A 27,392-nucleotide genomic window follows, 5' to 3' on the forward strand; every position below is an offset into this window, starting at 1 on the left:
TTGGAAAATGAAATCTGCATCTCCAAAAAGTTGGTCAGCTGCAGGAAGCATGAAGTGCTCTAAAACTTCCTGGTATGTGGCTGCGTTGACCCTGGACCTCAGAAAACACAATGGACCAACACCAGCAGATGACATGGCACCCCAAACCATCACTGACTGTGGAAACTTTACACTGGACTTCAAGCAATGTGGATGAAGTGCCTCTCTTCTTTTCCTCCAGACTCTGGGACCTTGATTTCCAAAGGAAATGCAAAATTTACTTTCATCAGAGAACATGACTTTGGACCACTCACCAGCAGTCCAGTCCTGTTTCTCTTTAGCCCAGGCAAGACGCTTCTGACGCTGTCTGTGGTTCAAGAGTGGCTTGACACAAGGAATGCGACAGCAGAAACCCATGTCTTTCATACGTCTGTGTGTGGTGGTTCTTGAAGCACTCACTCCAGCTGCAGTCCACTCTTTGTGAATCTCCCCCACATTTTTGAATGGGTTTTGTTTCACAATCCTCTCCAGGGTGCGGTTATCTCTCTTGCTTGTACACTTTTTTCGACCACATCTTTTCCTTCCCTTCGCCTCTCTATTAATGTGCTTGGACACTGAGCTCTGTGAACAGCCAGCCTCTTTAGCGATGACCTTTTGTGTCTTGCCCTCCTTGTGCAAGGTGTCGATGGTCGTCTTTTGGACAACTGTCAAGTCAGCAGTCTTCCCCATGATTGTGTAGCCTATAGAACTAGACTGAAAGACCATTTAAAGGCTTTTGCATGTGGTTTGAGTTAATTAGCTGATTAGAGTGTGGCACCAGGGGCCATCAATTTTGAACCTTTTCACAATATTCTAATTTTCTGATATGATGAATTTGAGATTTTCATTTGTTGTCATTTGTAATCATCAAAATTAAACAAAATAAACATCTGAAATATATGAGTTTGTATGTAATGTATGAATATAATATACAAGTTTCACTTTTTAAATGGAATTACTGAAATCAATCTACTTTTTCATGATATTCTAATTTTATGACCAGCACCTGTATAAGCTGGGCTCTACTGACCTGCCAACACATTACGACATCGGGTCAGAAGTAACACTCAAGCATAATTGGTAAAATCCTGTTAAAGATCATGAATATTCGCGTGAGAGAGGGCGTCCCTGTCTATCAAGATTTGGAATTGTTTGGCTGGGTGTCCTAAGATTGCTTATAGGCTGCCTGCTTCCACCTGTGTGGTTTCACACACTCTATCTCATCACTTCAGCAGCTTTAGACAAGCGGTTCACCAGTCCCATAAGTCTAACCTATCGGTAATGTCAAGCTCACCTTGAGCCATTAGTTCCTGCCTAACCGCATCTTTATAATACTGACTCCTCTCCCTAACATTTTGTGTGTATGCTCACCCAAGGTACTTTCAAGAACCATTGAGATAGATCTGCTTCCAAGCCACAAGCTGCTATTTCTACTTTCTGGTTCTTCCTCCATGACTGACTTACCATCTTCAGGATTGTATACGTGAAACTGGACAACCCAAGCCCTTTTAGTATATTTCAGTCTCTTCCCCCACAACAGGTAACCGCTCCTCCATATTCCTCTTCCCTGGTGAATCTGCATGAGCCGCTCTAACATCCAAAGAGCCTCAGTCATCCCACATCGTAACCCAGACTACTTCATCGACTTCAGCCTATTGTCGCCTGCCTGGATCTGCATTCTTCGTCTCCATCACACAATTACCCACAATCCTGGTCTCACTCACATCTTCCTGACGGTTAAAGGAATAGTACACCCAAAACATGATTAGCCTTCATTTTCTACTCACCCCCATGCTGAACAACACTATGGAGTACTTTTTTGATATCTCAAATGCATCTGGAGATCAGGGAGGCTCCTTGCTGTCTGCTGACATTTAAATAATGGAGGTCTATGGTGACCGAGACAGAAAGGTCCATAAAATTCCACAAAAAACGTGTCAATATTCCTCCATACTGCTCGTCCAATGTATTCCAAGTGTCCTGAGTGGGTAGCATCCAGAATTTACTCGAAACAAAGTCATTTAGAATGTTTTTAGAGCATAAACAGTAGTGTATAGGATTTCCTGAAAGCACGCGCCTGCAAGTTCACGACGCTACGGAAGCCGGCAGACCAAACCAGATGAAAGTGCGCATTCAGCGTCTGCTCTGCCAATAATGCAAGCGTAGAAGAAGAAATGTGCTGTTTACCTGTGCAAAGAAAGAAACAACGAAAGAAAAATGTCTGAGGACTTCAGTGTTGAGGAAGAGCATGAGTTCTTTGCCGAGCTGAATGCGCTGGTTTGGTCTGCCGGCTTCCGTAGCGTCGGGATCGCGCATGTGCGCGCTTTCCGGAAATCCTATACACTACTTTATGCTCTAAAAACATTCTAAATGACTTCGTTTCGAGTAAATTCTGGATGCTACCCACTCAGGACACTTGGAATACATTGGACGAGCAGTATGGAGGAATATTGACACGTTTTTTGTGGACTTTTATGGACCTTTCTGTCTCGGTCACCATAGACCTCCATTATTTAAATGTCAGCAGACAGCAAGGAGCCTCCCTGATCTCCAGATGCATTTGAGATATCAAAAAAGTACTCCAGAGTGTTGTTCAGCATGGGGGTGAGTAGAAAATGAAGGCTAATCATGTTTTGGGTGTACTATTCCTTTAACCCTAATCTTCAACAGTAAGCGCTGATCAACCTGCATCTGTCAAGTATATCAACAAACTCTTCACTGTTTCTCCTTTCAGAGAATCCTGGTCATTGCCTTTGCCACTTGACTGTTGGATCACCTACAGAGGTGTCAAGTAACGAAGTACAAATACTTCGTTGCTGTACTTAAGTACACTTTTTAGGTATCTATACTTTACTCCATTACTTATTTTTCTTCCTGCTTCTGACTTCTACTCATTACATTTTCAGTATCTGTACTTTCTATTCCTTACATTTTTAAAACAAATGTTACTCGTTACTCTTTGCTTCGGTTTAATGTTTATAAATATTTATTTCACGTCATGTGCGCCATCCAATGCAGATCATTGGCGCTATCCACATCTAGTGAAAACTAGTGTAATTGGATGAGTCATATAACGCAAACACTCATTGGTTAGCTAAAGGAAATCATTAGAAGCAAGCAGGTGTTCTTCAAACTGCAAACGTGAATTGTCTATGCCATGCTACAATGTTAGATTCAGGGAAAGATGTTGAAATGTCTGAAAGGTTGGACACAGGCGAGAGCGTATCGGGAGACGGAGATGGAGACCAACAAGACCTCCCTCATCCTTGGCCCTATCTATCAAAGGATTTTTTCGAAAAAGGGAGCTTTCAATTCATATAGTGGCATCTTTTATATTTTCATTAGTTTTTGAAGCACATACTTTATCACTTTTACATGAGCTAAGAAGTCAAGTTGATACTTCAACTTTTACCAGAGTGTTTTTAAACTGCAGTATCTATACTTCTACTTAAGTAACATATATATGTGTACTTTTGAAACCACTGATCACCTGTATATTCATATTATCATCTGTACAATAAATACCATTTCTTCCAGTTCTGTTTTCTGTTGAGGGTCCATCTAACATGTGGTTTAGAAGATTAGATAAAACCATTTAAATTTCAGAGTCCAAGATGCTTCAGGAACAGGTTTAACTTCCAAGCCAACAATGCAAACCAAACTCCTGGCTGCTTGTTCAGTGACTGGATGGTACCTAGTAAAGGGCCACTGACTCCTTGAGCACCCCCAAGAGGGTTCCGAAAGAGGCAGGGTCGAATGCCTTCTCCAGTTTCACAGCTTGCATGCAGGATTTTCCTTTGCCTAGTCAATAATCTGCTCATATAAGTATTATCATAAAACTGCAGCCAAAATGATTTGGGGTTATTAAACATTATTGTTAGGTTTGGAGTTCCCAAAGGTGTTTACATAACAAGTAAAGTCACACAGAGGTTCAATTTTGTGATGCTCAGGGATGTTACTGGGTTTTCCCAAAAGCATCTGCCCATCATATTTTTTAGTTCACTTCTTCCAGATTGAATTTGATGTTATTTAATCTTATCGTTTTGTTGAACCTTTTTCAGTTTTACCCTTTACCGCTATTTGACAGAGAGGATATTTTATTTAGTAACAAACCCCTAGATAAAACTCAGAGACCTAATATGCCCAGGAGAAAAGCGGACCATCCTAATACATCCTCTTAATATTTGCTCAACAGAACTTAATTTTTCAAAAGGTCAGCCCTGTTTTATATTTTCAAGTGTTTTCCTCAGCCTCTTCCACACACATCAAGACCACATTCATCCCTTCCCGCTGACACTTCTACTGTACTCGACCTGTTACCCTGGTACCTCCTGAGTAAGCGTCCAATAGGTGACTCATCAAGAAGTGCTGTGTGCCAGTGCTGACTGGAAAACAGTGTATTATTTCAGCATCAGTGTATATTTCAGGGTGAGACATGGGGGTCTGCAAACCTAATGGGCTGGTTCACTCAATAAAGCAGTGGCTTGTATAACTTGGATGAAGCCCAAAACATGCTGCATGAAGAAGTGCCTGCTGTTAGTTTTTTCAGAGATAATTTCAGAGGAACACAATATGGGTGTGAATGTTCTTAATGATAATTTTGTATTTTCTGGACTCAATCAAAACGGGAAAAAAAAAAAAAATACTTGGGACTTCCTGGAGTTGTTATTAGCATTAACTCCTGTGAATTAGGGAATTGACCAGTTAATATTTGTGGTAATTCATGTGTATCAATAAGTTTGTTTGACATTTTTTAACATCTGAATCTGGTTCTTTCCGGTCCTGCACACCCAAGCATGCAAAAAGTTTTTGTAAGAAAAAAAAAAGAAACCTTTTCTTAAATTGATTGCAAATCGACATTAGCCTTCCATCTCTGTGCCTTATTGTTTCTAGAAGCCACATACTAATATGACACCTATAAAAGATGATTTACAGAAAATGTTTTACTTTTCAAAAGCAACATAGCCTGAGAGGTTGTTCTTAAAGACAGACTGTAACCATCCAGATAAGTTAAAAGTATTTCATACATTTAGGCTGACTCCTCCTCCTTTCAATCCTTGCCTCCAATTCTTAATCCTTAAACCAATATATCTAAGGGAGAAGGCATATCAGTTCATTCATTAGAGCAAGTGATCAGTAAGTGGTATAGCTGTATTATAATATGTATTATATATTAAATAATATTAATATTATTCATTATATGTAAATATATATGTATTAGACATGGGCAATGTGAAGTCAACAAGTCATCTCCATGTCATGTATTTGTTCTACCCAGCCACTGAAGCAGGTGAGTCCAATCTTCACCGTGAATTAACCTGTGCAGATTGGACTCATCTGGTTAATTGGCTGGGTAGATTAAATACATGACATGGAGATGACTTGTTGACTCCACATTGCCCATGTCTGATATATATATATATATATATATATATATATACACTATATTGCCAAAAGTATTTGCTCACCCATCCAAATTATTGGAATCAGGTGTTCCAATCACTTCCATGGCCACAGGTGTATAAATTCAAGCACCTAGGCATGCAGACTGTTTTTACAAACATTTGTGAAAGAATGGGTCGCTCTCAGGAGCTCAGTGAATTCCAGCGTGGAACTGTGATAGGATGCCACCTGTGCAACAAATCCAGTCGTGAAATTTCCTCGCTCCTAAATATTCCACAGTCAACTGTCAGCTGTATTATAAGAAAATGGAAGTGTTTGGGAACGACAGCAACTCAGCCACGAAGTGGTAGGCCACGTAAACTGACGGAGCGGGGTCAGCGGATGCTGACGCGCATAGTGCGAAGAGGTCGCCAACTTTCTGCAGAGTCAATCACTACAGACCTCCAAACTTCATGTGGCCTTCAGATTAGCTCAAGAACAGTGCGCAGAGAGCTTCATGGAATGGGTTTCCATGGTCGAGCAGCTGCATCCAAGCCATACATCACCAAGTGCAATGCAAAGCGTCGGATGCGGTGGTGTAAAGCACGCCGCCACTGGACTCTAGAGCAGTGGAGACGCGTTCTCTGGAGTGACGAATCGCGCTTCTCCATCTGGCAATCTGATGGACGGGTCTGGGTTTGGCGGTTGCCAGGAGAACGGTACTTGTCTGACTGCATTGTGCCAAGTGTAAAGTTTGTTGGAGGGGGGATTATGGTGTGGGGTTGTTTTTCAGGAGCTGGGCTTGGCCCCTTAGTTCCAGTGAAAGGAACTCTGAATGCTTCAGCATACCAAGACATTTTGGACAATTCCATGCTCCCAACTTTGTGGGAACAGTTTGGAGCTGGCCCCTTCCTCTTCCAACATGACTGTGCACCAGTGCACAAAGCAAGGTCCATAAAGACATGGATGACAGAGTCTGGTGTGGATGAACTTGACTGGCCTGCACAGAGTCCTGACCTCAACCCGATAGAACACCTTTGGGATGAATTAGAGCGGAGACTGAGAGCCAGGCCTTCTCGTCCAACATCAGTGTGCGACCTCACAAATGCGCTTCTGGAAGAATGGTCAAAAATTCCCATAAACACACTCCTAAACCTTGTGGACAGCCTTCCCAGAAGAGTTGAAGCTGTTCTAGCTGCAAAGGGTGGACCGACGTCATATTGAACCCTATGGATTAGGAACGGGATGTCACTTAAGCTCATATGTGAGTCAAGGCAGGTGAGCAAATACTTTTGGCAATATAGTGTATATATACTTTTCTGTTATTGTTATGCACTTTTTTAAGGTCCAAAGTTGTGTGCCCACTTTTGCTGTAATCTGTTGCTGCTGTAATACCACAATTTATCAATTTTGGGACAATAAAGGGATTTTTTATTTTTATTTTATTATACTCTTATACAGTGACGTGCGGTGAGGTTCATAGCTGGTGAGGCACTGACGTCATCAGAATCAGATTTGCAAATAGATGCATAGATTGACAGCAGTTTACAGGTTATGTTTCACTTCTGCATCCTTACACATACAAACTGTAGCTCACAAAACACACATTTCCTTAAAAAACAAAACAAAATAAATGTTATTACTGTCTTACCTTTACTTATAAATGAATAGAAGTCCTCCTTATCTTCCTTCAGTTTTAAAAGTCTCTCTGTCTCAATGGAGATCACTGCCAGGGAAGAAAGCCTTCCTTGATCCGTCCTGTTCCTGCCTTATGTTTTCAGTCTCTTGAGCACCCCCTGCCATGAGGCAAGAGAACTGCCTGCCTCACCTCGAACTTGTTCTCTGCCGTTTATAATCGCTCATTACACGAAACACGTTACACAAACACAGTTGGTGACAAAAAGCTCTGTACATTATATACATAAGCCAAATTATTAGAAATAAGTTCACATATTACATTTGTTTAAACCATTTTATTGACGCCGTACAGCAACATGCTCTCTCCGCTTTGCAGCCAGCGCAGAGCCAGGGGTTGCGCAATCCAAGGTGAGGCAGAGCTCGCTGCTGCCTCACCGGCATCGCTTCCAAGCATTTGAATGGGAAAATAAGAAAATTCAGCGATTTTGAACAAATAAGAATCGAAATTGGTGAAGCTACATGAAAAATGAATATTTTTTAGTACAAACCACCGGATGAATATAACAATTTAAATTACTTTATGATTATATATTTTCTTTCTTTCCATGATGGCTGGTGAGGCACTGCCTCACCTGCCTCCCCTGACCGCACGTCACTGCTCTTATACTATGTAGCCTATGTCTGTGTTTTTAGGTCTCAGTTCATTGTAGTTTACCTGAGCTGCTATGTCACACCTCCACCAGAGGGTGGCGCTGCTGGGGGAAACCCTCCTTTCGCACAGGAAGTTGCGTTCCCCTTCAGGTCCAAGAAAAAAAAAAATGTCTGCTCCGGACGTGGAGGATTTTATTCAACAGAACCGTGTTCTGGCCAAGCAGGTAGAGACGTACCGGGGTTACTGGGAGAGCGAAAAACACTGGGAGGCCCGGAGGGAGTTTATCCTGAGGAACATGGACGATTTTAAGGAGGAGCAGCTGGACCATCTGCTGTCTCTGTCCATGGTGTGGGCCAACAACGTCTTCATGGGATGTCGGTACGTAAACACACCACGATCTCAGACCCCATGAGCCTTTTTACTGAATGATTCTCTCACCCAGTTTGATAAATATTAGATCCAGTGCTTCATTTATTAATTCATGTTTAAGAGTTAAGTTCCATGTTATGTCCTTTCCCTCTTATTTCCTTCTTTCTTTATTTTTGGCATCCTTTATTATTTTCTTCCTTCCTGTCTTCCATTCTCCTTTGTTTCCTTGCCTTATTTCCTTCTACCCTTACTTTCCCATTAGTTTTGTCCTTACATAAATTATCCAATTTATTGTACAATTTATTATTTTCTTTCATTGTTACAACTTTTTTATTCTTTTTTTTCAATTCTTTCATCCTTTCATCATTCTTTCATTAACCTTTTTCTTCTTTCCTTCCTTGTATTTCTTTCTACCCTAACTTTCCATTTATTTTTACATAAATTATCACATTTATTCTACAATTTATTATTTTCTTTAATTGTTACCTCCCTTTATTCCTATATATATTTTATTTCATCCATTCCTTCCTTTAATCATTCCCCTTTCTCTTCTTTTCTTTCTTGTATTCTTCCATTTCTTATGCTGTATTGAACTTGTGTAAATCTGTTATAAAAGCAAACTTTAAGTTTATAGTGACTGAATCCATCTTTTTACTTTCAGCTACAGCACAGAGCTTCTGGATAAAGTGAAGGAAATGGCCGAGGGCATCGTTGTAAAGGACGCACCAGTTTTCAAGACCAGGGATGAAATTATTAAAAACCAGCAGGTATTCTGTAAAAAAAAAAAAAACACCATCAGAAAACAATAAGATGTAAGAGAAAGTCCTAACTGAATTCTCCTGCTCTGCCACAGGGCCGATGACTGGAGCAGACGCCCAGGATGTGCTCAACATTGACCAGCATTTTAAGGATTTTAGAGAAATTGATCCTTTTAATTGAACTGATTAACAAACCTTTTTTTTTTTTTTTTTGTGGGAGCATCTCATCGCATTCTTGATTTTTACCTGTGATTTTTCAGTTTGAGTGCAGTCACATTTTATGAATGCATTTGTACATTTTTAGCAATCCCGGCATGTTTTAACCTGTTTTTTAATGTGTTTTCTAGAAGATTAAAATAACTTTTTTTCAAACGCTGTTGTCTGAGTTCCCTGGTTTTTAAATAATAAAATATTGGTAAACTATCCAATTTTAGGAATTAAGAAAATTGCAAAGGTGACACTCACCTCAGTCTATTAATTCAAACTAAATGCCATGTGTATGCTTTAAAACCTAGTAAAAAATAGTAATTTACTATGTCCGTTAGTCACATTGTATAACACAAAAAAGAATAACACAACGAGAAAATAAAAATGCAAAGCCTAAAATGTTCCTATTTCTTTTAGGCTGTTATAAAAGTATTGATAATTTTAATGATTCACCGCAAAAGATTATACATTTTTTTAAGCAGATGAATCATATTGACAGATACGTTTTTAAACACAGCTTAGTGAGTCAGTCTGTAAGAAACTACTTCTGTATCGGTCACATGACTTTCTTGAAACGACACGCTCACTGATACAGTTTTGCTCTATGGGCTCCATGCATGCACCGACACATCGGTGTTAATGGACTCATCACACACACACATCAATTTCAAACAGATGGTATCGGTATCAGCCAATACTGCACAGCCAGGTATCGGTATTGGGGCCAAAAAAGGGCATCGGCACAACACTACTTTTTACCAAATATTTTTTTACTTTTGAATAAAATAATACAAAAAATTTAGTGCTACTCTTACTTTAGTAAAATTTGGGGTAATCTACACACCCCTGGTTTTTCAGCTGCTTTCTGCTTCATCTTATGTCTGTAAAAAGCTGAACTGAGCTCAAATGAAATGCAGAGAGCAGAAACAGACCAAACACTCTTTCACTTTAAATGACAACTTTAAAGTTGAAAAAAAAAACAAAGATTGAACAAATGAAAAAGATTCTAGTTTATAAAGCAAATTAAAATGTCCTGAATGTTCAAAAAATTAGTCAAGCACATCGCAATAAAAAAAGCAAACATTATTTAGCCTGGGACAAAATTATAATTTGGAAATGCTTAGTTTAGAATCCTTAACTAAAATTAGCTTAGATTATTTTTTCTTTAAAATCTATGATAACTGGATTACTTAAACTACAGGGTTGGAAATGGTTCACAGAAGGAACTAAAGCAGGAAGATCTGAGTTAAAAAGGCAGCTTGCATAGCAGAGTGCAATGTTTTCCCATTAAAATAGAGCAAACTTTTTTTTTATTGTGTTCCCAATTTACCATCAATCTACCTCATTCCAGAGGATTGGGGTAGATTGGTAGAAGTAATGAAAATTCATATGTGGATTTTCTGCTGTATTCACCAAAAAGAACTATACATGCACACCAAGGAGTAAAATCAGGCTTTAATTTAGGTCAAACCTGCCTAATCCTTGTAATTAAATAAATGCTGCATACACACTGGAAATCTCCTTTAAATGTCAATTCTGCCCAACATGGCTCCCTCACCAAAAAACAAAAATCACATCACCAATACTCAGTTTGGCGTTGAACTTTAACATGAGACAAAAGAAAAGTCCCCCAAAGACTTGAAAGTTTTTTTAAACTCAAACAAGATAATCAGTTCTGAAAAAGAAAATGTTGAAAAGGGCCATGGATAATATTAAGTAGCACATGCTTGGTGTTTTTTGGGAGATTGGAAGGAGCATTGCTCCACTTGTTGGAGGTGGATTAATGAAGTTCATCCAAGGTTTTTAACCTCCCTTACCAAATATTTCAAATCTCTTTTAGAAAAGAGAACATTGTTATTGTTATTCTCCTGGAAGCAGCCCTTTAAGACGTAAAGGGAGGCTTTGTCCTGCTGTAAAGATGAGGACTCATTGAAGAGAGATTCCTGCTGTTAGATCTCCTCCAGTTTAACATCTTGAGGGTCTACGAGTCAATTAAAGTAAAATGACTATAGATTGTGGTGGAGCTGCTTTTAATGTGCTGCTTAAAGCACCCAATGCCCCCCCCCCCCCAATCTTTCAGAGCTTTGGATCCATTTTACAGCTGAATCTATACAGACACAACGCTTTCTCATTTTCATGGGGTCAAACCCATGTATATGCCTCAGAAAAATCACCTGATGCCAGATTTATGAGCCGATTTTTACTTCCTAAGAATGTGATCTTTACCTATTGAACAGCAAATTTTAGATCTAAATTTCAACTCCATAAGACATGTCAATACATCAGTGCCTAGTAACTAAGTACATCATTACAGTATTTAAATAATTTTGTGGATGTTTATAGACATTTTTCTTTTAAATCAAGACTACTTTGTTTCATTATTGGACCAATTTATCATTAAAGGATTCATTGATTTGGAATAGGCATATAAACGAAAGACAAACTGCTTTTTAATGGTCTGGTTGGTGGCAATAATGAACTTCTTTAAAAACAGAAACATTCATTTTATATTTCTCTAGAAAGGTTACATATTACTCTGGTGCACTTCTACTCCTCCATTCTTACCTCTTGATCTGGTAAGCTGGTGCCACTGGCAAGGACAAGGACAGACTGCGGCGTGTCATCCGTTCTTCAGAGAAGGTGATTGGCTGCAACCTTCAATCTCTCGAGGATCTGTACGCCTCAAGGACTTTGAGGCGTACAGGGAAGATCATGGCTGATCCTTTGCACCCCAGCCAAACCATTTCAGACACTTTGCTCTGGCAGGAGGCTGCAGTCCATCAGGACCAAAGATCATGCCTCATGACACTGCTTCTCTCCCTCACTCATTCAGGACCTAGGAGCTACACAAACGTATCATCTCCAGACCTCCTCCTTATAATACAGCCTACTGTGTATATAATGTATAGGTATGTACTATATATGTAATGTCAATCCCTTTATTGTCCCACTGTTGAGCTGAATTCATTCCCCGCCTTCCTCTAACTGAGAATAGGGGAGTGTCTCCCAACCTGGAGATAGACTCCAGGTGAAGCTAATTAAGGGATCAGTTTGGAGATGTTCACTCACTGTGCAGCAATGAGCACTATGAGGTTGCCTGGGTGAATACACTGCAGGAAAGTTTGTTCCAAAGAGAAGGAGCTGGGGAGCCACAAATTGTTTGAATATTCAGATTAAAACGTTAAAATGAAAAGTAAAAAAAACAAAAAAAAAAACGAAAAGAGGAATTATTTAAAATGTGTTTGAGAAAGTAAATTATTATTACTAGAATGTAAACATTTATCACGGAATAATGCTTTGAATATGCTTGACTTTGGGTTTAGATCATATATTTTGTTTCAGGAATAATTTTGTCATTTAAAGAATTATTATTTTTATCCAAGTAAAGGGATTGAAAACAAAACATTGCTTGTTTTGCCTCTTTTGATACAAAAAAAAAAAAAATACTACTTTACTTTCCCCAATTATAGTGAACAATTTTCTGACTCTAACCCAATAACTTTTCAGTTTTAAGGTGTTTGAGAACTTTATGCAGCTCCGGAATGCATAACTTTTTCTAAGTCAATTTTAATTAGGGGATCATATGCAAAAGAGAAAAAACACAAAGAGAAGCTTTCGTCAAAGTCTGAAAAATGTGTTTTATTATGTTTTATACAGCATATTATTTTAAGTATACATTTGTTTCTCAAAATTTTATAGCATACTCTGTTTACTAGGTGAAATAAGTCACAAGCCACAATATGACCATCTTCGTTTAAGAAAGGGGGACTTGAATGATTATTGAGCAGATGCTACTAGGTAGGGCAAGTCATGTAGTAATGATGTTTAGAGGAAACGCCATCAAAAAACAAAAAAAAAAACAAAAAAAAAAACATTGCAGACAAAGTTACTGTAAAAATGCTTAAATTTTCAATATAATAGCTTGTTTTGTAAAAATTCCAAATCAAATGATTAAATCTCTGTTTCTCTTGACCTTATTTTTAATATATATGCAGCTTGGTTTTAATAGAACCATCCAAGCTATGGACACTTAAGCCCCTGGCCTTAAATGAACAGAAAGTATTTTTTATGTGGAGGGAAATTATACATTAAGAAATAAGAAAAAGCTCCTTTACTCCCTTCTCCGATTTTCTTCTATGAAGAAAAACGTGTGAATAACAGAGGATCAGCAGACATGATATGGAAGCCTTAAACTCCCTCCCTAACACCATATTTTCTCCAATCCTGTCATTCTTGCTTTTAATAAACATGCCTGCATACCTTTCGTGCCAACAAGAACATAGGAGGGAAAATAAGGGGCTCTCCATTTTAGAACAAAACACAAACATTATTCCCTCTAATAATAAACCTCCATCATGGCCAGCCGTGATTCATCTGTGCTCTTGTTGTCCTGTAACCCTTGTTGAATCCCAACTTAATCATTCTTTAAAAACAAAAAGAAGCAGAAATCTGCAGGAGCAGACAACCTGTTCCTCCTCAGCCGCATTTGCAGATGGACGGAGGAAAACTGATGCTATGGACTCTAAAAAGGCATTTCCGTGTTTTTTTTGTTCGTTTCCACAGCTTTTTAAAAATATGCCGATTTGGTCATTTAGCATGTCCTTTTTCAAACCAGCACATCATCAGAAAAACAAAAAAAAAATGTTTTTCAAATCTTGGGCATTAACCGCTTTAGTCCAACCAAAGATATATTACAAATTTGTTAGCAATAACTTATTCCACACCATGCAATAAAAAAATAAAATCAAAAAACATAACATAAGATCAACCCCACCATCCCACATTTCCTATAATGTATTGGTAAGCAAGTTAATGTCTGTTCAGATTTGGTGTTTTTCTTCTTTTTTTTTTAAATCAGGGTGGCACTTGAGTTTTGATATGGTTACTGTTATTTATTGATGAGAGACTGAATAAGAGGGATGATGAAGAGGGGTGTGTGTGAAGATAAAGGGTATAGGGGGAAAAATGCTCAGACGTCTACCCAGCTCTGCTCCACAATGGCTGTTACCCTTTTTTCGTACTCCCTCTTATTTTCCTGGTAGAGCTGTGCCGCCTGACTATTGGCTGGGCTGTTGGGGTTTGGCTCATCAAGCAAAGACTGCAGAGAGAGAAACAACGAGATGATTTTACAAACATCAATTTCTATGAAAAACAAACAGGTCACAGTGGGCTGTATCCCAGAGTATTACAAGAAAGTTAGGTGGATGGAAGAAGTATGGAAGAATGAGCTGCATTGGCAATGAGGGAATAACAGCTGGAAGCCCTACTTCAGGAATCACCACATTCAGATTCATCTAGTATTAAATGTGCAGATAAAACATCAACAATGTAAAAACCTGGTCTAAAAAGAAGAGTTAGACTGTTGCCTTTATCTAGTCCTCTTTTTAGGCTGGGCATACACCGTATGATTTTTTTTGTCTTTTAAAGGCTGTTTTTCCAGTCGGGCGAGAATTTTTTCAATTGGGCCACACAAAAGGAAGTTACTGACAAACCTGGATGGAGGTGAGTATGGATGAAACATCATACGTAGGGCTCCAGCGATTCTGAAGAATGTCTAAACATATACTGCCGTCAGCATAAACTAGGAAACAGGGAAAAAATAAATTGTTGATAAAATATCAGGATAAATATATAATATCATGAAAAAAAGTTTTAAGCTCCACATGGGTTTGGGGTCCTTTCTGCAGTAGCGCCACCTACCATTTGGATGAAACATTTTGGAGACAAATCGAACTGTGGGAGGCTTGTTTGGATACTCCTCTGAAAACTCTATCAGCAGTTTAAATGTTCCTGTAGAGACAGAAATCAAGATTGGCTGCAAATGTTTATCTTGCAAAAAAAAACAAACTAAAAACAAAGATGGTGAAAAGACATCACGGAGTGACTAGATATCAATTACCATAACAATGCATGTACAGAATAAGAGTAAAAGTAAACGATTGACAGCAAATATTGAATGGCAAACTGAATACTCTGCAATACTAAACTGAAAACATTACCTTAATCCAAGATTTATAAAAATGTGAAATTAAGAAAACCATCTAAAAACAGCTGCACTGATGCATAGTCTAAGATTCCAGATCTCAGTCCTGTTTACCCACAGGCACTAGCCTTAGTCCAAATCCAATGTACCAACAGTCTTTGCAAGTGGAATAAGATTCTGAAATAGCAGAAATATAAACTGATCCGTCCTGCAGGCTTTGAGCAAAGAATGTTGTCCCCCACCCCCCCCAGAAGTTTCACTTAATCTGAAAAAATGCAGATGATCACAGCTACATCAGCAAACTTGTTCTTCTGCTAAACTGTATTTTTGGCGCTATACCTTTTGGAGATCATAAATAAAAAAAAATAAAAAATAAAGGGATTCCCATAAACAAGCCAAACAGTTTATCCTTGACAATATTACTGTACAGAATGCATCTAAAACTGTAGTGTTTAAAAATTATTTACTTCAATACAAAGCTTGTGTGGTTTTTGATTTATTTATTCATTTTTATTAATGGGAGGAATGCCATTTTTCTGCAAGTTTTGCTTTGTCAATTGAAAATGTGACAAGTCTCATCAAAACAAAGATGGCAGAAGTTGACAAAGGTAACATTTAGCGACTTTTCAGAACATCCTAAACCCACCCCCTCAAACAAAAAGAATTGGCAACAACATTAAAGCACAGATTGTTAAAACGAAGTGACAGGTTGATCTTTAAGTAAACTGCCTATCAGAGAAGACCGACGCTTTTCCTCGCTAAAATGAGTTATGTAGTATGAGCAAAGCTTCCACCGTAGATTAGAAATCAGGATGTAAATATTACCTAAATCTTTGGATTTTGTTAAAATATTAATGAATACTTAATATTTTAAACAGTCCCATAGATGATCCGTTGTGAGTTGCTTATCTTCTCCCCCACTGGTCTGGACTCCCTCCCCCACTGGTCTGGACTCACTCCTCCAGTTTGCAAATTTAACTGCTAATTTTTGTTTTTCAGCATTTTTCCCTTTGCATGCGTTTTGTGTTTTAGCATTACTTATCAATTTTCAGCTTTTTTCTGTATGCAGTGTGCTTCCACTTTGTTGCTCTCCACTTTCTCTGATATCTGCTTATTTTCTTTGCAGAATTTTTTCATTGCATGCGTTTTCAGTTTGAGTGTTAGTGACATTTTTCCTTTCTGTATTTGCAGTGAAATCATGCATTTATATCCCTTTGGCCAACTTACTAATGAGTGGATCAACTGAAGTGTACTCTGAGTATTTTGTTGTATAATCCTTATAGCCTAATGTTTGCACAGTATGCTTACATGCTGAAGCAGAAATACAGCACTGCATTCATTGTTAAGTAGTTGAATTCAATAAATTTCAGTTGTTTTGGTAAACAAAACAATAAATACTTAAAAAACAAAACAAAAAAACCTTACCATCTTCAAATGGTGTTCCAACAGGCCTGTACAGAGCGAGAGGAAGGAGAGAGACACAGATTGCTTATTAGCAGAGCCCAAAAATATGATTCTAAAATATATATAAAAGCAAAGCATCATTTCGTAGTGAGTAAATGTTGCAGTCACACATTACACTTTGTTATTGCTTTTAGTGTTTAAGCTTTGAAAATCATTCCTTCACCCCCCATAAATCATTCCAAATGACTTTAATATTGAGTATTAATATCAGGTTCATATACCTGGTTACTACGTAATTGTGAACTAATCATCTTCCTCTCTTTTGTTCTAACCTGCTGCAGCTCCACAAGATATTCAATAAAGTTCACCATGAGGGTAAAGATGAACTGACACTGATGGAATGAAAGGCATGCATGTAAAAGATGCACCTCAATGGGTAAAAGCAAAAGTGAAACGATGGCATTTTAATTGAGACGAATCATATTTGCTGCACTTGCAAAACACGTCAAACAGTGTACCTATGTATAAAATGATAAAAGGCGATGAACAAACATACACAATCCAACTGATTATCATCACATTACCTTATTGCATAATTGAGTCAGTGACATGCTGTGAATGTATGTTTGCCTCTTACTTTCCTATAGTTCAGTTTTTCCAAAACTAGTGGGCTAACTTTTTTCCAAAACTCCAGGATAACCACCACCTATGCTAATTTAAAGAATGTTAAAGATTATGTTTTCTTATGACGTAACCAAGGACAGGGCTTTTAATTCCTCAACAGAATTTCTTTTGTTAAACCATCATTATTTTTTTTCTATAAAAATCCTCCATGAGTCAGAGAAGCTTAAGGAGAAAATTATTACAGTTAACGTTAATGAATAACACCTGTGTTTGTTTCAGAAGTATAGTTTTTTTTTTCAAATAAAGAAGTTAAGGAGGAAAGCTTAAAAGCTTAAAGTCATGTTTTTGTGTTTTATATATATAAGATTTAAAATGTTCCTGTTTATAACCGCGTTACTAAATGGGTGTTGACATCTGCAGAACAAAAGCCTTTTTGTTCACTGTAATTTGAACTGCATTATGAAGAGATGAATTGAATCCTGTTGTACATCTATGCATCTAAAATGGATTTGAGGGTTCAAGATACGCATGTATCAGGCAGGACATCTAGGATTTTCTAACATAGCAAAGAAGTGGATGAGGGAAGGGGCGAGCAGTGACTGGAGCAGTTTGCAGAACATGTGCATCACAGAGGCAGCGGGAGGAGAGAAGGATTTAGAACATGACTCACCCAAAAATAACAGCGTTCCAAAGCATGATGTTGTTCTCTGACGGAGCTCCGCTCACACCAGTGGGAGGATCTTCCTGAAGTCTGAGTAGCAAAGAAAAGGAACATTAAGGAGGAGAGGAAAGAGAAAGACAAAAGAAACTGACATTTAAGGAGGAGGTGGCGGGCAAAAGCAAACATATCCAGAGGGATTGATGAATGCATTCTGCATTAAGGAAACTAATAAGTCACCTTGACAACCAGCTAATTATCAGTCAAAACAACAAACAGAAATATGATACAGTGCGAGGATCAAAGATCAACAGCATGCCGCCTATCCAATAATAAGTCGTCAGTAAACATAATGCTACTCCAAAGGCTCATCAGAGGCTCTGCTGTTCTGTGGCTGTACAGCCCACCCGCTTTAAACTTCAAGCCTGTTAACGCCTCGGTACCAGAGATGCTATGGAGGACCAACTGCCATATTTAAAAATAAACACAGAAATAATTAAATGTTCAATAAATAAGCATACAATTTACAGGTGCTGGTCATAAAATTAGAATATCATGAAAAAGTAGATTGATTTCAGTAATTCCATTTAAAAAGTGAAACTTGTATATTATATTCATACATTACATACAAACTCATATATTTCAGATGTTTATTTTGTTTAATTTTGATGATTACAAATGACAACAAATGAAAATCTCAAATTCATCATATCAGAAAATTAGAATATTGTGAAAAGGTTCAAAATTGATGGCCCCTGGTGCCACACTCTAATCAGCTAATTAACTCAAACCACCTGCAAAAGCCTTTAAATGGTCTTTCAGTCTAGTTCTATAGGCTACACAATCATGGGGAAGACTGCTGACTTGACAGTTGTCCAAAAGACGACCATCGACACCTTGCACAAGGAGGGCAAGACACAAAAGGTCATCGCTAAAGAGGCTGGCTGTTCACAGAGCTCAGTGTCCAAGCACATTAATAGAGAGGCGAAGGGAAGGAAAAGATGTGGTCGAAAAAAGTGTACAAGCAAGAGAGATAACCGCACCCTGGAGAGGATTGTGAAACAAAACCCATTCAAAAATGTGGGGGAGATTCACAAAGAGTGGACTGCAGCTGGAGTGAGTGCTTCAAGAACCACCACACACAGACGTATGAAAGACATGGGTTTCTGCTGTCGCATTCCTTGTGTCAAGCCACTCTTGAACCACAGACAGCGTCAGAAGCGTCTTGCCTGGGCTAAAGAGAAACAGGACCAAAGTCATGTTCTCTGATGAAAGTAAATTTTGCATTTCCTTTGGAAATCAAGGTCCCAGAGTCTGGAGGAAAAGAAGAGAGGCACTTCATCCACGTTGCTTGAAGTCCAGTGTAAAGTTTCCACAGTCAGTGATGGTTTGGGGTGCCATGTCATCTGCTGGTGTTGGTCCATTGTGTTTTCTGAGGTCCAGGGTCAACACAGCCACATACCAGGAAGTTTTAGAGCACTTCATGCTTCCTGCAGCTGACCAACTTTTTGGAGATGCAGATTTCATTTTCCAACAGGACTTGGCACCTGCACACAGTGCCAAAGCTACCAGTACCTGGTTGAAGGACCATGGTATCCCTGTTCTTAATTGGCCAGCAAACTCTCCTGACCTTAACCCCATAGAAAATCTATGGGGTATTGTGAAGAAGAAGATGCAATACACCAGACCCAACAATTCAGAAGAGCTAAAAGCCACTATTAGAGCAACCTGGGCTATCATAACACCTGAGCAGTGCCACAGACTGATCGACTCCATGCCACGCCGCATTGCTGCAGTAATACAGGCCAAAGGAGGCCCAACTAAATACTGAGTGCTGTACATGCTCATACTTTTCATGTTCATACTTTTCAGTTGGCCAACATTTCTATAAATCCTTTGTTTTTATTGGTCTTCAGTAATATTCTAATTTTCTGATATGATGAATTTGAGATTTTCATTTGTTGTCATTTGTAATCATCAAAATTAAACAAAATAAACATCTGAAATATATGAGTTTGTATGTAATGTATGAATATAATATACAAGTTTCACTTTTTAAATGGAATTACTGAAATCAATCTACTTTTTCATGATATTCTAATTTTATGACCAGCACCTGTATTGCCCACAAAAATACAATAAACAAATAAATGAAGGTAGCAATAAAATTATACGGTGATGCATAAATGTATGAATCTCTTAATTAGCTTCTTTACTTATTCGCCTTCGTTATAATTACCATATTTATTTATTGTCTGTTATAATCTTCAACTTTATTACTTATTTTTTAAAGTATTTGTGTGCATGGTATAATATTTTTGTCTGTTTTATTTTTCTTTGTATTATTTACCCTATATATTTCTACCATGCTATTTATTTCTGGCTGTTTTACATTTCTGTATGCATTTCTGCCTCATTATGCAAATGAGGAGGGGTGTGTTTTAGAGAGTCAACTTCTGCCTATACACTTAAAGTAAATGTTTAGGAAACCATAATCATAAAAATAAAATATGTAAACTGTTTAGATGCACAGGGTATGTGGTTCTAACATGCTGTCAGACTATTTGCTACTGTGTTTCAGGGAAGTGGATGGTATTTCTAATATACAGTCATATGAAAAAGTTTGAGCGCCCGTATTAATCATAATTATTCTTTATGTCAAAACATTTGGGTGTTTGCAACAGCTATTTCAGTTTAATATATCTAATAACTGATGGGCACAGAAATATTTCAGTACTGAATTGAGGTTTATTGGACAAACAGTAAATGTGCAATATGCATTAAAACAAAACTTGACGGGTGCAAAAATTTGGGTAACCTCATCATTTTATTGATTTGAATACCCTTAACTACTTTTCACTGACTTACTGAAACACAAAATTGGTTTGGTAACTTAATTAAGATTTGAACCTAATGGCCAGGTGTATCCAATCATAAGAAAATGTATTTAAGTAGGCTAGTTGCAAGTTTTTCTCCTATTTGAATCTCCTCTGAAGATTAATCATGGGCACATAAAAACTTCTCTAAAATGACCGGAAAACAAAGATTGTTTAACATAGTCATTTAGGGGAAGGATACAAAAAGTTGTCTCAGAGATTTAAACTGTCAGTTTCCACTGTGAGGAACCAAGTAAGGAAATGGAAGACCATAGGGACAATTCTTGCTAAGCCCCGAAGTGGCAGGCAGAGAAAAATATCAGAGAGGCAGAGAAAAAGAATGGTGAGAAAGGTAAAGGACAACCCACAAACCACCAAAGACCTGAAGCATCATCTTGCTACAGATGGTGTCACTGTGCATCGTTCAACAATTCAGGGCACTTTACACCAAGAGAAGCTGTAAGCGAGAGTGATGCGACAGAAGCCTTTTCTGCAAGCACTCCACAACAGAATCAGCACATTTGGACAAACCAGCTTCATTTTGGAATAACGTCCTGTGGACTGATGAAAGATTTAGTTGTTTGGTCATAAAAAAAAGGCGTAATGCATGGCGGTAAAAATGGACTGCGTTCCAAGAAAAACACTTTGCTACCCACTGTACAATTTGGTGGAGGTTCCATCATGCTTTGGGGCTGCGTTGCCAATGCTGGCACTGGGACTCTTGTTCAAGTTGAGGGTCACATGGATTCCACTCAATATCAGCAGATTCTTGAGAATAATGTTCAAGAATAAGTTACGAAGTTGAAGTTACGCCGGGATGGATATTTCAGCAAGACAATGATCCAAATCTACTCAGGCATTCATGCAGAGGAACAATTACAATATTCTGGAATGGCCATCCTGAATATCAGTGAAGATCTGTGGGAGGATTTGAAGCAGGGCGACCATCAAACTTAACTGAACTGGAATTGTTTTGCAAAGAAGAATGGTCAGAAATCCCTTCATCCAGAATCCAGGAACTCATTACAACTAGTACTAGAGGCTGTTGTTTTTGCAAAAGGAAGATCTACCAAATATTAATGTTTTTTTTTTCCATTGCCGAAGTGCCCATATTTTTGCACCAGTCAAATTTTTTTTTATGCATATTGCACATTTACTGTTAGTCCAATAAACCTTGTTTCAGTACTGAAATATTACAGTGTCCATCACTTATTAGATATATCAAACTGAAATAGCTGTTGCAAACACCCAAATATTTAGAAATAAAAATAATTAAGATTAATAGGGGTGCCCAAAAGTTTTCATATGACTGTATCTCTATGCATCTTCGTCACCATTAACACAGAGTAAACAATCCCAGACAGGAATTTGGATCATTTTATGTTTTTGCTCTGGCATGCTTGCAAATACCAGCGAGTGGATGGTGGCAACACTACAACACACATAAAAAAGCCTTCTGAACAGATATTATTTGTTTGCAAATAATCTCTACTTTAACTTAAAGACAATGAAGCACTTCAGTTATGGAATGTTTGCAATATCAAAGGATCTGACCGCTCGGAGTTAGAAGAAATTACTAAAACGGTGACACTGCTTTTCATGAGGCTCTGTTTCTCTCTGCAGAACAGAAAGTAATCATGCCACGACATTTAAAACTTGCAGAAGCAACGCAGCTGCAGTCAGGAAATGAATTGTCAACAACATCTTTCCTATTTAAAAAAAAAAAAAAAAAAAAAAAAAAAAAAAAAAAAAAAAAAAAAAAAAAAACTTCTCCCTGACCAGTTTTAGTGCTTAAACTGCTTGGTGTGCTTTAATACAATTAAATGAATAATAAAATGTTGCAATTAACCATTTTTTCCCTACATGCCTTTTTCATTCGCAGAAAATAATGATATAGTTGTGTGTCTAAAAATTCCCAAAACACTTTAAAACTCATTGTTTTAAAAATAAGCTTTTTTGTATTCCTTTGTGCACAGGTAAATTGCTGTATTGCATATTTAATCTACTACACAGAAAACCGTTATTTTTTTATACCCACTTCCTATTAGGCTGGGAACAGAGCAGCAAATAGTTAGCCAAACATTTTAGAAACGTCATATGGTTTGATCGAATAACATCCAAACAGATTACAATATATGAAAATAATCCAAGTTTCTCTTAAATTCCACTGATAAGAATAATCAATTTATATCATTTGGCAACCTAAACTGGCAAACAACTCTATGACTGTGTAGTAGCCTTCTACTACACTTATCCAAATGAAAAAAATAAAAACATTTTAATTACCATGTTCTAGATTTTGTTTTATGCTGCACATAAGTTTAGAACCCAAGTGTTTAAGCTTAGAATAAATACAATACAAATTTACCACTGCCAAACTGGGAGTTGTTTTTGCACAATTTCAAACTATGCTCATTGGTTTGACAAATGATCTCAGTGACATGCAGTGCAAAAATGCCACAGCAACAGCTGCCTAGCAACAAAGAAATGAGCAAATCAAAGGAGCTGGTTTTAAATTTATTTTCCCACCACTAGCCTGTTTTTAGATCATAGTTTTAGCAGAATTACACCAACAGTATACATGAAGGTAGCTCGCTTAAATAAGCCTCTGTTATTGTCACATTCAAACTCTTGCTTTTGTCTGCTAAAAGAAAATTTCAAAAATAAATCTAAAGCATATAAAGCCCATATATTAACACCATTTATAGAAAAATTATGGCTTTTATGAGGACTTTAAGTCATTGAAAGTTGTAAGAGGATTTTTAGCTTGTAAAATCCCAGATATTTTTCCAATGGCTGCACTGCAGACAAACCCACTGTACCCGAGCTCCTTTACAGCTATGTGAAAGGTGCACCACTCAGTTTATCGATTAGGAAGGTGCGAGTTACATTGTTGTACTGCACATTAGAAAATTATTGAAAAGTCAGCATCCCTAGATGTGGAGAACACTACATACTTGGGTAGCAGAAAAGTAGTTGGTGGTTAAAATTGTTTTCACATTGTGTCTGATTTATAGCAGGTATAATTAAATCAAATAAAAACAATACAAGCTTGTGCATTACATCCTTATTAGTGAGAGCCTCATTTGCCCTTTCATAGAACACAATGCATGCTATGCATACATTAGTCATTCATAAAATGTTATTTTAATCCAAATTCAAAACCTAAAGGAGTTTCACCATTGGAAACCAGTGTGCATTTCACAAACTGACTGCAGGATGACTTCCTGAGCAGAAAGCCTGACTAACAAATAGCCAATATCAACCCTACAGAACAGAGAGTAACCATTTCAGAATACTTAAACCTTGCAGAAGCAATGCAGCTGCAGTAAGGAAATGTCATAATGTGCCAACATCTTCCTTCTAAAAAAAAAAAAAAAAAAAAAAAAAAAAAACCCTTATCCTGACCCATCTTAGTGCTTAAACTGCTTGGTGTGCTTTAATTCAGTTAACTGAATAATCAAATAATGCAATTAAGAAATCCAACCAACTAACATATTGTTATTAAAGGTGGAGGCAAAAGCTGTTGTTAGGCAATAAGTAAAAATATGTTGCTTTACTGCTGGTGAAGATTCTCAGCCATCCACGTCATAGTCGTTCCAAAAAAAGTAAAAAGAAAAACAAAACTTTGTTTTCCAGGTTTGAAGGCATTACGCTTCCCATCCAGGAAGCTTATTCCAATTCAAAATGTCAAAATTAGCATTGAGTTCCAAACTTTACAGAGCAGCCCAAACAACTTTCTTTGAAAGCTGAAGCTTCTCCAATTTGATGATGTGGTCCAGGGTGTAAACATTGTACATCTGAAATGCAGAGTAGTAAACTCCTCGTGGGGCTTGTGAAAATCACAACGCACACTGTGCATGGTCTGAATGCACCTTTACAGGTGAGTTTCTCAGGATACAGAAACATCAGCTTTATTTTCACACTATGATTATATTATTTACAAACTGCTTCCTGTTAAAAAGAAGTTAAAATTTCACTACCATGAAATCTTATCTCATTCTCCTCAGATGGTTTAAACTTCTTTAAAACTATCCTCCAAATGCATTGCACATAAAGAAAGGCAGCCAACTAAAAGAACACTCTTAGATTTATCTAATAATTTATAATATCTAACCATAATTTTAAAATAATTTTACTTGGGTCTATGTATCAAAATCTATCCATCCTACTTCCACTTTATAAAATCTTGTTGTGTGGAGGAAACAGGCCCAAGATAAAACCCCATTCATCTTGCCTGGTGTTCCACTCTGGCTCTTTCAAGATGATTCCAGACATACAGTCCCTCAAGTAGGTTCTGGTGAAAAAACAAGAAAAAAAACTGCAAATGTCGTCCAGCTGTCATACAGAGGAAGCTGCTTTCAGCTGCCTGCATCAAGGACCTCATTCTTTCGGTTTGGTTGCTATTCGTCTTGGTTATAGGTGAAGATCTGAACTTAAAAGGAGCTGCAGCATAGCATTTTGACACAGTTATTTCCACAGTAGATCCAGAAATGACTCTGAACCCCCCTGCCCCCCCAAAAATATCTGGTTTAGGTTTTTAAATGGACTAAAGACAAAAAAAAAAAAAATAATTTGCCCCTACTGGTTTAAAAACTATGGGGTCAGACTTAAGAGGAGCTGACAAAAATGCTAAACCAAATAAGGGTTACAGATGAGATCAATGGTAATAAAACCATGTTGGAGCTAGTAGAAAAGGGACTCTGATTCTTATGTTATTAACACAGGAGTACAAGTTTAATTTTAGAATAATAACAAAAACTAGGGGTGGTCATTTATTGTATTGTTTATTATGATAAATTTCAAGTCCTGATAAGACTTTTGATTCATCGTCTATATCAGAGGTCACAGATTAGCGGACCGCAGTGAGGATCCAGACCAAACCAGATTTAAAACATTTACAAATTACCACATGTTGTCCGACGAATGTCTAACTTCACTTGCGCCGCTTCTCCTGTTTGCATGGTAAAGCTCTGCGGGACCAGGCTACACGTGATACATATTAGCCAATGAGCTGTCAATCAGGGCTGTTGCCACTAGCTACTTTTAGACACAGCAGGCAAAACTGTGGCAAGCCGGGCAGTGGGTAACGCTGATGAGAAAACGTGAAAGAAAGTGCGGACTGCTGAAAGAACTGTAGTGAACTTGTGACAGCAAAGTGAAACTGTGCTCAAAGATGACCCTGCACATTCTGAGTATGTTTGGCTTAACCTGCTGCTGTGAAGCAGGATTCTCCACCATGAACATAATCAAAAAGTAAATATGAAACCAGGCTCAAAATTAGCACCTTTATATGTGAATGAGAATGGCTTTGTCACCATTCAAACCCAGGTTTAAAGCCTTGCAGGTCAGCCTAAAGCCCACTGCTCTCATTAAGCGATAAAAAAGAAAGAAAAAACAAATGGTCAGTTCAGGTGTTTTACAAAATATGTGAATCATGAAATAGTCTATAAACCAAACTGAACAATTGTTGTTCTCCACTTCAAAAAACACTTTAGATCTTAAAATGCAAAAATTTTCAATTTTTTTATTTAAAAAGTCAATGCATAAGCACCTAAATTTATTTCAGTATTGAATTCTGTTTAAAGAAACGGATTATAATTAAAAATGTCTCCAGACTTTACTGGTTGTTGATTTTCCTATATTCGGACCCCACTGATTTTTAATTAGTTACCCCTGGTCTAAATGATAAGGATCAACAATAATGAAAAAATCTTGAAAATGGGTTAATTTTCAAAAGCTTTATTTTCACTCAGTTTTATTATATTGGGGCATTGAAGATTTGGAAGAATATGATTAAATGAAATTGTTAAGAGATGGTTAATTATATAAATCATACTTCATGCAACTAGTGTCCTTTTTTTGTAACCCTTTTCGTTATCAAAATAATTTTGCCCAATATCGTGATACGTTTTTTTAAGTGCACATCGCAGAAATAAAATAATATATTACTACACAAACATATGGATTGCGATACAAGCTATATTTTTAAATGTTTTCTTCACGGAGAATTAAGTTTACTGTCCATTACAGACAAATACAGAACATTAAAGTGGCTTCAAAAGAGGAGGCAGGAATTTATACAGCCATGGGAAACACGGCGCTGTAGAAAAAGTCCCAAACATCCTTCCTCGAAAAGAAAAATCGAAAGTAAATCGACCTGATATGAATAAATAAACAGATTTTCTGGATTTTCCTTCCTTTTACATTGGTCATTTTAAATACCCCAACGGCTAAACCACCCAATTTCTTCTAGCTTTATCCAATATATCAATAATCATTGTGAAGCACCTTTTCATCCATACTGATTGCGTTTCTCTGCGTTATTATAGGCAAAATAAATGTGACCCCTATGCGCCACAAACTGATTGGAAACACTGAAAACACTGCATCAGATCTAAATACTGCAAGCAAATAGATCCAGACATTATCAACATTTCAGAGATTAGACTTTGGCTCAGTGTAAAAAGAAACTGCTGTCAAAGAAGGACTTGGAAATGATTTAGGACTAGATTTTAAGACAAAAGTCTCTTCGGTGTGAACAGTTTCGTCTTCAACCGGTGCTAACGCTTAGCTAACTAGCCATTGAGCTAACGCCGCTAGCTTAAACATAAAACAAGGCGGTAGCCTCCAAAAAACGCATTCTTTACCTTTTAAAATCTCTCATTAATCGCCTCCTCGCAGGTGTAGACATTATTTCAGTCGTGTATAAAAAAAATTAAAAACTATATTAGCGGAGAAAAAAGCTGAAATCCGGTGTTTCTTCCGCTTGCAGCTCTTTTCGTGTTCCCCCAAAACAACAACTGGCTAGCTAGCTATTTAT

At 37.6% G+C, this 27,392-nt stretch overlaps 2 protein-coding genes across 2 annotated transcripts; one reads left to right on the forward strand and one right to left on the reverse strand.

The window, feature by feature from the left end:
• Nucleotides 1-7,813: 7,813 nt before the first annotated feature.
• On the forward strand, nt 7,814-9,190 carry cdkn2aipnl (CDKN2A interacting protein N-terminal like). Its single transcript, XM_038307233.1, has 3 exons — nt 7,814-8,068; nt 8,721-8,826; nt 8,913-9,190. Exons 1-3 carry the CDS (start codon nt 7,857-7,859, stop codon nt 8,919-8,921), a joined length of 327 nt encoding a protein of 108 aa, XP_038163161.1. The 5' UTR covers nt 7,814-7,856; the 3' UTR covers nt 8,922-9,190.
• A 3,452-nt stretch (nt 9,191-12,642) lies between these two features.
• Nucleotides 12,643-27,391, reverse strand: ube2b (ubiquitin-conjugating enzyme E2B (RAD6 homolog)). The gene is made up of 6 exons (XM_038307250.1): nt 27,220-27,391; nt 17,706-17,786; nt 16,433-16,458; nt 14,725-14,814; nt 14,517-14,605; nt 12,643-14,122 (listed from the first exon to the last, which is right to left on the reverse strand). Exons 1-6 carry the CDS (start codon nt 27,261-27,263, stop codon nt 13,994-13,996), a joined length of 459 nt encoding a protein of 152 aa, XP_038163178.1. The 5' UTR covers nt 27,264-27,391; the 3' UTR covers nt 12,643-13,993.
• Nucleotide 27,392: the final 1 nt, after the last annotated feature.

Source organism: Cyprinodon tularosa, unplaced genomic scaffold (genome assembly GCF_016077235.1).
Source record: "Cyprinodon tularosa strain WSP-4 unplaced genomic scaffold, ASM1607723v1 ctg605, whole genome shotgun sequence".
In the NCBI taxonomy this organism is placed as follows: Eukaryota; Metazoa; Chordata; class Actinopteri; order Cyprinodontiformes; family Cyprinodontidae; genus Cyprinodon; species Cyprinodon tularosa.